Source organism: Belonocnema kinseyi, chromosome 1, assembly GCF_010883055.1.
Source record: "Belonocnema kinseyi isolate 2016_QV_RU_SX_M_011 chromosome 1, B_treatae_v1, whole genome shotgun sequence".
Taxonomy (NCBI): domain Eukaryota; kingdom Metazoa; phylum Arthropoda; class Insecta; order Hymenoptera; family Cynipidae; genus Belonocnema; species Belonocnema kinseyi.
The window spans coordinates 90,319,298-90,330,780 of NC_046657.1; the positions used below are offsets into that span (position 1 = coordinate 90,319,298).

Sequence of the window (11,483 nt, forward strand, 5' to 3'; positions counted from 1 at the left end):
GGATCAATCTGAAAAATCTCTATCCCATCCACACACTACTCCTTTCCCCTGCCGAGTGAGTCACGCCTACCGCGAAAGGGAAATGGCTTAATGGTGTAATAACGTTTTGTTATCTAGACTATCAAGAGCATAGGTCTGCGGTCTGAACCTGTTGTTTTTTTATGGCGTCTTATGGGAAATCGTGCTTTTTCTCACAACGGATCAGTTTTCTCGTAGAATGGGCCAGTGAGACACATGTAAGTGTGTGTGCAGTTAAGGTTATCTGTGTGTCAAACGTTTTTTTGCGGGTACTTTCACGTCATTATCGATATTGTCGTCTACATATCGCTGTAAAGGCGAAAGGTGAGCGACGCGTCCCGGTTACTAACACAGCAAATTTTTGCAATCAACTATTGAAAATTTTTGCAAGCACATCTATGTCCGGCTTGCGATTCCGAACAGTTTTACACATAAAACTTGCCATCAGCTTAAAAAACAACACAGAAACATGCCAGCCCGGGAGCAACAATGGAAAAGCAGCGGCAGAACACTTCAGGTAACAGGCTTAGACCGCTGGACTCCATTTTGCCGCTAAAATATGAATAGCTTTCAATTGTCTTATGACGTTTAATTTTGATTCAAATGTTTAAAACTAACGTGTATTATCTTTCTCCAGTAAATGGACAAAAAACACTTTACATTAAAAAAAAAAAATTGTGACGCAAGTGCTATAATCACATGAGCCAGCAATTGCCTTGTGTGCACATGTATCAAACGCTATCTCATAAAACAACAGTCCGAGAAAGTAGCAGTGACAGTGAGAAATATGTAACATAAACTTCAAACTCTATTAGTGTGCAAAGATCCTTATCCCTAAATCGCGCATGCGCAACTTTACATACTGATATGCAAAATAACTATGTTTCAAAGTACGCACGCACAAATAATATTCACATTATTTAGAAGCAAATGAAGTCCGTCTTTCTAAATGGGTCTTGCAAAAAATCCTTTAAAGTTCTAAATGTGCTGTGTCCGAAGTCTTTGACTAAGTTCCTATTAGATTCTATAACAACTTTGCTTTTTTGTAGGTAAACTCAATAACTAATGTTCCATATTTAGGTCGATGATAATGTAAATTAAAGAGCATACTTATTGGTTGACTGAAATCAGACATTCAATGTGATCAATCCCTGATATTTATAGATATATCCAAAGTAATTCTGGTGAATCAATCCAATCAATCCACTATATCATTTTATCCAACCAATTATTTCGATCAATTAATCCAGTCAATTGAAAATAAATCCATTGAATCCATCCAATCAATCTAATATAATTAGCAGCTCCAACCACTACAATCTGCCAGTGCGGGTTTGAGTCATGTCCAAACCCCGACAAGTTACATTGCGTCACCTTTCATTCGGAAAAGTTTGGAGTCCATAAAAAGTTGGGAAAATTGGGGCATATCACATTTTTAGCGAGTCACATAATTAGCTTTAAGTCAAATTTGCGGCAAGTCACTTTAGCGACGAGTTATATTGGTGGCGAATAAGATTAAAGGCAAGTCACATTCACGCCATTTCGCATTCGGAAAAATTTGAGATCCACAATTAATTGGCAGATTTGGGGCCGCTCTTATTTGAGAAAAGTCTTAATTTCATACCTAAGTGGCAAAAAATCGAAAAGTCACATTGGCGGCAAGCCACATTCGTGGCATCTCTTATTCAGAAAAATTTAAAGTCAATGAAAAGTGGGCAAAATTGTCGTGAATCACATCGCAGCATATCAAATTTAAAGCGAGTCACATTTGCACCAGATCTTACGTGAGAAAAATATGAAGTCCCTATACATAAGTGGCAAAGATTCAATGAATCCCATTTGTGAAATGTCACATATGCCGCAAATGTGACTTGCCGCCAATGTGACTCGTCACTTGCAAAATCCCACTTGCAAAAAGTAAATCCAATCAATATACAAACTTAATTCTTAGAACTTCAATCAATCAATCAACATTGAATCCAGTTAATCAATCCATCAAATCAATCAAACAAATCGATACTAACTAATTATTCCCAAAAATGTGTTCGGTGAACGAATCTCTCAAGTCAGTTGGTTTAAACAATGAATTCAATGGACCAATCCAGCTAATTTAGAGAATTCGATCCAACACATCAGTCAAACATTCCATAATAGATCCAGAGAATTAATCCGATTGATCTATTCAACCAATCCATATAGTCATTTCTATGAATTCAATACTAATACTCAATACAACAAATCCATTCAGTGAATCAATCCAATGAATACATTAATTTAATTATTCAGTCAACAAGCAATCCACCAACTCGATTAATTTAATCAATCCGATAAATCTGAACTAACCACCATATAATCCTCTTAATGAAGTCAATTAACCCAGACTAACATTTTGTCCTGACAATTATTGCGATAATGATTAAATCGATCAAAAAAATTCAAAGTAAATATAGGGGGCAATAACGTAACTTTCTCTTATCGCTCTTCCCACTTTCTGCGTTCCATTTTTCACCTGTAATTTTTTTAAAGTTCACGCCATACGTCATCGTTCAATTCTGAAACGTCAGTGATTACGAAAAATGATGATATTAAGACATTAAGTATTCTCAGTTTTTACATCCGATTTGCGCATGATTGACTCTGAATGCGTCCTCGAGTAATCTCCAAGGGATTCAACTTTTGGGATATTTTTATCACCGAGGTTTAGTGAAGAAATAAAAAATACATTTTAGAAATGTTTAAATAAGAAAGTTAGTGTCAAAGAATAAAAGTAACAGTCTTAATCAAACCAATCAGTCAATTTCATGACTGAACCCACTGACTCAATTTAATGAACCAATGCATCGATTCAATCCATTCGATGAATATATTTTATATTTTTCTTCAATAATTTGATCAATCTAATGCCATTTGTCTAAGTCATTGACCTATTAAACTAAACTCAAAGAAAACGTTTTTTTTTTAACCGAAACATCGTCTTCTTGCCTGTTTTGTTTTGAACCCACTGAAAATGTTTTTTATGAAAACATAATTATTCAGTTGCATGATTAGATGAACCTTAAATTTAAGAAGAAAGTTCATTCAATTAACATTTAATTAAATCATTGAATCAATTAAATCAACTGATTAATTCCAGTTTATCATTTGAAACAATTCGGTCGATCCATTTTATCAAAAAGTCAATCTAAAATAAGTCAAGTAAATCAAATAGATCCAACAATTTAATACAACCTTTCAATCCAATAAGTGCAACCACTCAATACAATGACCCAGGCGGCAGTATTATATATAGTTTATGTATCACAGAAAAAATTGAATTTAAATTTTGTTACATGTAAAATTTTCATGTTACATGTTAAAATTTAAACATATTTCGGCGAAAGTTTCACCGAGGTTAGGAGGATAATCCTGATCTCGTCGACTGCGTTACGCTGAAGTGAGAAAATTTCGGTAAAACATGTAGAATCAGCAACAGAAAACACGAAGAAAAATTGTGCTTACTGATATATCTCCTCCGAAAGAAATTAGACTATTGTATAGGAATTAGAACTTATTAATTACCGTTTAGCAAAAAGCAACTGACAGATGGGAATCCCCGGTTCTCTCCAATTCAATGAAGTTAAACGACGTTAGATAGCGCTGGCGTCGTGATTTTCGCTACATCTCGAATAAAAATGTAGCGATTATAAGGCGAAACATTATCCAGGCGCGGTTAAAAATCGGAAATTATCTTTGTGTCATGTAAAGTTTATCCAGCAGGGTTAATTTTTGTTGCGGTGAATCTTTCACCTGGAATCGATGTAAACTTTAGCTTTCGTTTTTCTGTGTATAGTGGGAAGTATTATACAGTAAGGGCGTTTACTATGTAGTTATAGGGAATATAATGCTATAAACCCTAGCATAAAATGCAACCCGTCTTGCATTTGTGTAACGCAAAAAAGTACTATATAGGCGATTTTAACTGGGTTTCCAAATCTTCCGCGCTCGAGATCTTGCGCTCATTGGTCAAAGGCTTCGAGACTCAGAAGAAGTACGCAAAATATAGGTATAACCTAATTTTGAAAAAAGGTTATGTTCCCTAGGATTCACCGCGCATTTCAAATAAGTAATTAGTTACGAGTTTAAAAAAAAATGTAACACAACATTAAAATTGTTCACAAATACATTCGGGACGTGCATTAAGTACTTTCTTAAAAATTAGAGTTGATTTTTACTAATTTAACGTTACGTGAATGATATTTGACGTTTGACAAGTGTCAAAATCGTTTTGTACTTCGAACTTAATTAATTAAATAAAGTGAATATCTGCAGGTTGTACGTAATTAATTGGTGATACAATCTGTTGTTTTACTTATTGAATTAAATATGGGAATCAAACGATTTTGACTAACTGCAACGAAAATTGTAAGCCGTATGATTATAAAAATTGCAACGATGAATCTGAGATTCAAATGATGAGAGGTAAGAAGCGGCGAATTATTCTTATAAGCTGGGTGTCCAGTGACCTTGAAAATTTCATCTCCGCTACTATAGAATCTTAAAGTATACATCTTTTGTGATATTTGACTTAAAAATTGTAACAATGATTAGCTGGAATCTTCAATAACTCCGCTTCATGGCCATATAACGAAATTTTCAAGAGTTTCACGACTTAGTTTTTGAGTATACACCATATTACAAAACATTACCATAGATTTCAAAATGAAAGGATTTTCAACATTTTATAAAGGCGTGTATATGAGGTTTTAAATATTTCATAACAATTTCATAAAGATTTCAAATAATTCAATGATTTCAACAAATAAAAAAGATTTCACAAACAAAGATTTAAGAAAAATTTCACAATGAAACCACGTCCCGAGAATTTTTGTGAACACATTCTAATATTGTGTTACATTGTTTTTAGTCCGTACCTCATTATTTATCTGGAATGCGTGCACTGTAAAAAATCTTTTAGTAGTTTTACCACTTTCAGAGTTGGTACGAATATTACCAACTACCAAAGTAGCGTTTTTAAGTAAAACAGCGACTATCCACTATCATTCAGATTATACCTTTTAGGTTATGTAATTTTCCAGCATTTTGTCAAATCACACAAACCGGTGAATTTATAGGTTATGGTATTTTTAATTTATAGGATTTGTAGGTTATAGTATTTTGACAAGAAATATTCCTAGTACAAGGAATTATCGACGTGAAGTTGGCACAACAACAATGAAAAAACCTAATTTTATCATATGGAATCGTTTGGTGGTCGTTTGGTGGCGTTTGATAGTCCACTTTTGACATTTGGTGGTCAATCATTGAAAAAGCTATCGAGTTTTCAAATTTGGGGTGCTAACTTCACGCTAGCACCTCAATTTTTAATATTTTAACAAATTTCTTGCGGGAATCGTTTGGTGGTCGATTGGTGGTGTTTGGTAGTCCAATTTTGACGTTTGGTGGTCAAAATCGAAAAAAATATGAAACCAGATGAAACTTTGAAAAAAATGACCAGCACCCAAAAAGTTTACTATTTTTAATTTTGTTTGTACCTATCGCTCCAAAATCGTTTGGTGGCATTTAGTAGTCCACTTTTATCGTTTAACAATTAAAAATAACGAAATTATTGTAATTTTTATAATTTCCTAAAAAAATACCAAATGTCAGCGCGCAGATGTTTCTGCGCATGCGGTCGCGGAGTGTACTCGTGTACTTGTCATTGGCGCAAAAGTTTTAAAACTAAAGAATGCCAGAAATAGGACAGAGGATTTAGAAAAAAAAGAAGAAGCGATTAAATGACAAGAGCTAACTATCATGAGAATATACCCAAATTTTAAAAAGCCACAGTCAGTGGGCGGATTAAACTCCATTTCAAGATCGAATTTTATATTACTGAAATATTCTAGTATTTTATTAATTTATTAAGAACACTGCCCTGCACATTACTGAAAAGCAACTTCACACTTGTGAAAAATATCTGTATTGTTTATATAAAATATCTAATCTGAAAATATTATAAAGTAGAAATAAGATAATTTTTTGTAAAATTGATTCATTTTTTTAAAATTCTTCCTAATTTTTGTATTTTTGTCATATATTTGCAATCAACTAATGTTATCATTGCCGCAATGAATTTTCCACGTTGAAAAAACAAACCCACTCGATACTACTTTGTTTTATTTATTTTGTGTCGCATGACGTAAGAAAATTTAGTTTCTTTCAGAATCTGTAAAGTGATCATCGCATATTTTTAAATTATGATTCTTTCCAGTAACGCCCTTCTTGCATGAGATAGATGGCAACTAATAAATAATGTATCGTTTAATTATGGAAGACGACGCATGTTAACTAAATGGTGGTACACATAATAACGAATTTTACTGTGTACAAAAATTACTCCAATATGGAAATTTTACCCCTTAGTTGAACTTGCCTTAAAGGTTTTGGATCTATGTTGCAACCTCAAAATTCGATGTCCTTATTTTACTCTATAAAAATTATAATTAGATATATTTTCGCTCTGTAGCGATACTCATTTTTCAAATATAATTATAAATTTATGAAAACGAAAAGATTAAATTTTGTCGTTAGAACATCGATCGAACACCCTTAAGATCTAAAACTGCAAAGCACTGATACAGTATCAAAATTAATTCCTTATCATATAAACTGCTTACGTATTTTTTTTACGTAATTTCATACGTTTAAAGAATACTGCAATTTTAAAAATAAATAAACCGCGTTTAAAATTAGGCTAAAGCTTATCTTTGGTTTAAACGGAGTTTGGACTTAACTTCTACTACATATTTAGAACAAAAGAAGAGATTTTTTAATTTCAAAAAATAAACAGAAAACTACGGAAAAAATTAAATTAAATCTCAATCTTCTTGGATAAAAGTTTTCAGTCGCCAAGTGTTAACAAAAAACAGGAAGAAGTTCCGCATAAACTAAATTGCCATCCTAATTCCTAACAATTTCATTAGAATTTACAGGCAAAATTTGGTGTTGATTTTCTACGAAAAGAAAATCTACGTTTGAATAGTTGAATCGTGCCTCTGGACCTTATTTCGAATTCAGAAAGGAGAAATTATTGTTAATCTCTTTCACCATGACCCGAGAAGTAGAATTCAATCCGTTCACTGACTGTGGCTTTTTCAAATTTGGGTATAATCTCCCGATAGTCATCTCTGGTTGTTTAATCGCTTCTTCTATTTTTTAAAAATCTTCTGTCGTATTTCTGGCATTCTTTAGTTTTAAAACTTTCGCACCAATGACAAGTACACGAGTACGCCGGGCGACCACATGCGCGGAAACATCTGCGTGCTGAGACTTGTTATTGTTATAAAAAATTATAAAAATTATAATAATTTCATTATTTTTAATTGTTGAACAATAAAAGTGGACTACCAAATACCATCAAACGATTTGGAGCGATTAGTGCAAACAAAATTCAAAATATTAAAATTTTGGGGTGCTAGTCATTTTTTTCGAAGTTCCATATCTTTTTCAATTTTCACTACCAAACGTCAAAAGTGGACTACCAAACACCACCAATCGACCACCAACCGATTCCCGCAAGAAAATGTCAAAAATATTAAAAAGTGGGATGCTATAGTGTGAAGTTAGCACCCCAAACTTGAAAATTCGATAACTTTCATTTTTTACCACGAAACGTCAAAAGTGGGCTACCAAACACCACCAAACGACCACCAAACGATTCCATATGATAAAACTACTTTTTTCCATAGTTGCTGTGCCAACTTCACGTCGATCAAGGAAATTTGAAAAAGTAATAATCCCTTACAGCAAGGATATCCTGATTATTTCCAGAGATATCTTGTGGAGAACTGGAGACCTTCGATGATGCCGATCTCGCCGATCTCGCTCGAGTATCCTTAAATTATTCTGATATTGCACGCAGGATATTTTAATGACCGAAAAGCGTCCGAGGGATATCAGCATTTCCGTCTTCCAATAAATATCTTAAAAATATCCTACCAAAAAGTCTAGGATATCCTCGGGATATTACTTTTTCTGTGATGGAGGCTTACTCTTTGTCGTCTTTGGGCCGCCATACGAGTCAATCTATGAGTTTGACCTTTATATGTGATTTTACTACAAAGCTAGTAATTCTATTTAAAGAAAAAATGCATAATTGCGCGAAATCATAATTTCGCACGTTCAAAATGTAAGATTATGTTCGCGAAGGGGATTTTTACATCCCATTGTACTTTTACGGTTCATAGAAAACTTCACACATTGGAAGTGGGTTACATTTATTACCAACTGTCAATAAGAAACATTTGCAATCGTGAAACGTACAAACGTCGCATAATGCGATATTCTCATATCGAAAATGGAAAAAGTACACATTCATTGGGATTGCTAACCTTAAAATTGGAATTAACTCTCTGACCCAAGCAGTACTAATACAAAAATGTTCTGATGTAAAATTAAAGAAGCCAGTAAAACTGATTTTATATTTTTTACAGTATTGGGAATCCCTGAAATCATAACCTTCTTTCAGAATTAGGTTGTACGTCTTTTGCGCACATCATCTGAGGATCGCAGCTTTTGGACAATAAGCGCAAGATCTCGAGCGCGGGCGATTTAAAAACTGAATTAAAATCGCCTATTTACTACTTTTTTGAATTACACAGATGCACGACGGGTTGCACTGTATGCTAAAGTTATATCATTATATTCCCTATGACTACATAGAAAACGTCCTTATTGTATATAAAACTGAACACTATATATCAACTATATATCATTTTTCCGCCTGGGAAAACAATCAATAGAGTAAATTAATCTAATAAATTCAGTGAATCACTCCGATCAATTCATCGAATAAATATTTTTGACCAATCGAACCTTCAACTAATCCGTCTCAATCAATCCGTGTATAACAAGTCGAATAAATCAATCAATAAACATTAAATCTAGTTAATGAGTCCATCAAATAAAAAAACTAAACATTTAATCTCGTATGATTATAATCTAATTGGGAAATTTATTAATATATAAGACATTACACAGAATATACGCCACAAAAAATTTTTTTTCACGTAAAATATTTTTTTTCTTCTTTGACACGCAAAAATACAAATCAAATATTTATAAAAGAAAATAGTTTTTTTTTTCATTTGGACCAGTTTTTTCATATTTTTTTTTATTTTAAAGAGTGATCTAAACGTTTTTATGATGCAACGAAGGACGAACTTTCGATGCACGTGTTATGACAAACTTTTTTTATTAATTTCTCGGTATCTTTACTTTCTCATCATTATTAGAAGTATTAGTACTGCATTTTAAATTGACAAATCCGTAACAAACAATTGCAACAAGTAGCAGAATGACTGAAACAAATTTTAAGCACCCCTGTGAGCATTTCTGCATTACATTTTGTTATATAAGAACATGTAACATTAATAGGTAAACGTGAGTCCTGCTCTAAGTAACGATTGTGAGGTAGATTCTGAAGTAAAAAAGCCTCTTCTACACGATCTTTTTGATTTGCTGGGACTACCAGTTCGCAACACTGGACTTTCTCTCTTCACAATTTGGAATTCTACTAATAGCATAGAGGAAAACGACGATGACCCAGCAAGATGCTTTCCAGGTCGTTGCCAAAAAGCAAGATGCAAATTGGGAAGGGAAGCTTTGGCCCTCGTTGATGTTTGTCCTGAAGCTCGAAATTTGGTACCTGCTATATAAACATTTTGATATTAATAAATTATTAATATTTATATTTATAATGGACAATAAATTAAATACGTGACACTTACATCTATATTTGTATTTCATCTAGGGGCAGATTTACGGATGGAATATATAAACAAGTAGCATCTGTAGATCTGCCTACTTATAATAATTAATTATTCTTCCAATTTACAACTTTTTATTAATTTGTATGCGTAGTTGAGGCAAACGCCGGAAGTGTGTTCGGATAACTGGTCTCGGCACAATTCCTTACTTTCTGAAAAAACTCTTCGCCGTGGTTTTAAAGGAACTGTAAATGAAGAAAGTCCAACCAATTCAGTCTGGGACAATGGGAAGGATTGGAAGAATCCAAGCGCTAGAGAAGGAGGGTGGATAAGGGTCTATCCAACCACAATGAAGAAATCCGCCAACTCGAATGTATTCCAAACTTCATTTTCGGAAATCCCTCGTGTGATCGATAAGGAAATAAAAAATAATGTGCTGTGCATACAAAAGTAAGCTCCATCCAACCAATATAATTCATTACATTAATTTTATCCCAATAATTCCATATCTCTCTCTCTCTCTCTTGCTCTCTCTCTCTCCAAGATCTATGCTCTCTCTCTATATCTCTCTCTTAAGATCTATGCTAAAAACAAAGAGCAACTACATTTAGCTCTAGGGATTGTCAAACGATATACTAAGGAATTGGAATGGAAGTTGGGTTAGACAAATGCGCCAAGGCTTATTTGAAGCGAGGAAAACTTAATGGCATCCCTGAAGATCCTGAGCTCGTTGATAGAAGCGCTATACGACACCTTTGCGCTGGAGAGACTTATACATGCCTGAGCGTGCCACAAAGCCGCATTCAGGATGTGACATCTATAAAGGATACTCTCCGAAGCAGATACAAACGTCTCATCTGACAGATTTGGTCTTCCGAGCTGTCGGCGAGGAACAAAATATCTGCAACGAACATGCTTGCCGTCCCGGTACTACTCTATTCATTTGGAGTAGTTCCATGGACGAAGAACGAGCTCAGATCCCTTGATATCGGGGTAAGAAAGGTAATGCACATGAACAAAAGCATGCATCTTAAGTCTTCCGTTCCGCGACTGTACATCTCACGCCGTCAAGGTGGTCGCTGAATATTGAGTCTTGAATGTCTTCACAACAGGATTATTCTGGGTACAGCACATAGAGTTGCAAATGGAAGAGACCCTCTTCTTAAAATGGTCAGGAATCACGAAGAAGTGGGCAAAGCAGTGTGTCTGTACAAAGCAGCGGAGGAGGCTGCTGAAACACTCGGACTTGACTTCAGTATTAGGGGTGAGCAAAATGCATCAAATCTTATCTATCTCGAGTACTCACTCCTGAAAGCCCGGATTAAGAAAGTACAAGAGAAAAACTTTCGTGAACAGCTCCTGGATAAGAGGATGCACGGTATCTTCCACAGAAATGTGAAGGATCAGTCAATGTCTTGTGAGCTAACGTTTGCTTTCGTTAAATCGCCCGGACTGAAGTCTGGTACGGAGGGTTTCATTTTTGCATGCCCAGACGGTGTCATTTCCACCTTAACATACCGTCGCCATATTTTAAGCCAAGACATTCCTGATGATAGCTGCAGGGCGTGCCATGCACACCCCAAGCATTTAGCTCACATACTATCTATTTGTCCAACTCACGCGGGAACGACCTACATTCAAAGGCACAATGCAGCACTAAGAGTGCTTTATTACCATCTCTGTCACTCTTACGTCATTAACCTTAATATCGCTCCTCTA

At 34.5% G+C, this 11,483-nt stretch overlaps 1 protein-coding gene across 5 annotated transcripts in view; it reads left to right on the forward strand.

The window, feature by feature from the left end:
- The window catches only part of LOC117170527 (probable tubulin polyglutamylase TTLL2), a 53,063-nt gene that overhangs the window by 40,761 nt on the left and 819 nt on the right, over window positions 1–11,483 (forward strand). For 4 of the 5 annotated variants that reach the window (XM_033357322.1, XM_033357340.1, XM_033357346.1 and 1 more), the window contains exons 8-9: window positions 9,433–9,699; window positions 9,919–10,214. In XM_033357322.1, the coding sequence (XP_033213213.1) occupies window positions 9,433–9,699; window positions 9,919–10,214 (563 nt within the window). The remainder of the gene's footprint in view (window positions 1–9,432; window positions 9,700–9,918; window positions 10,215–11,483) is intronic. The other variant, XM_033357354.1, reaches the window with a different exon arrangement.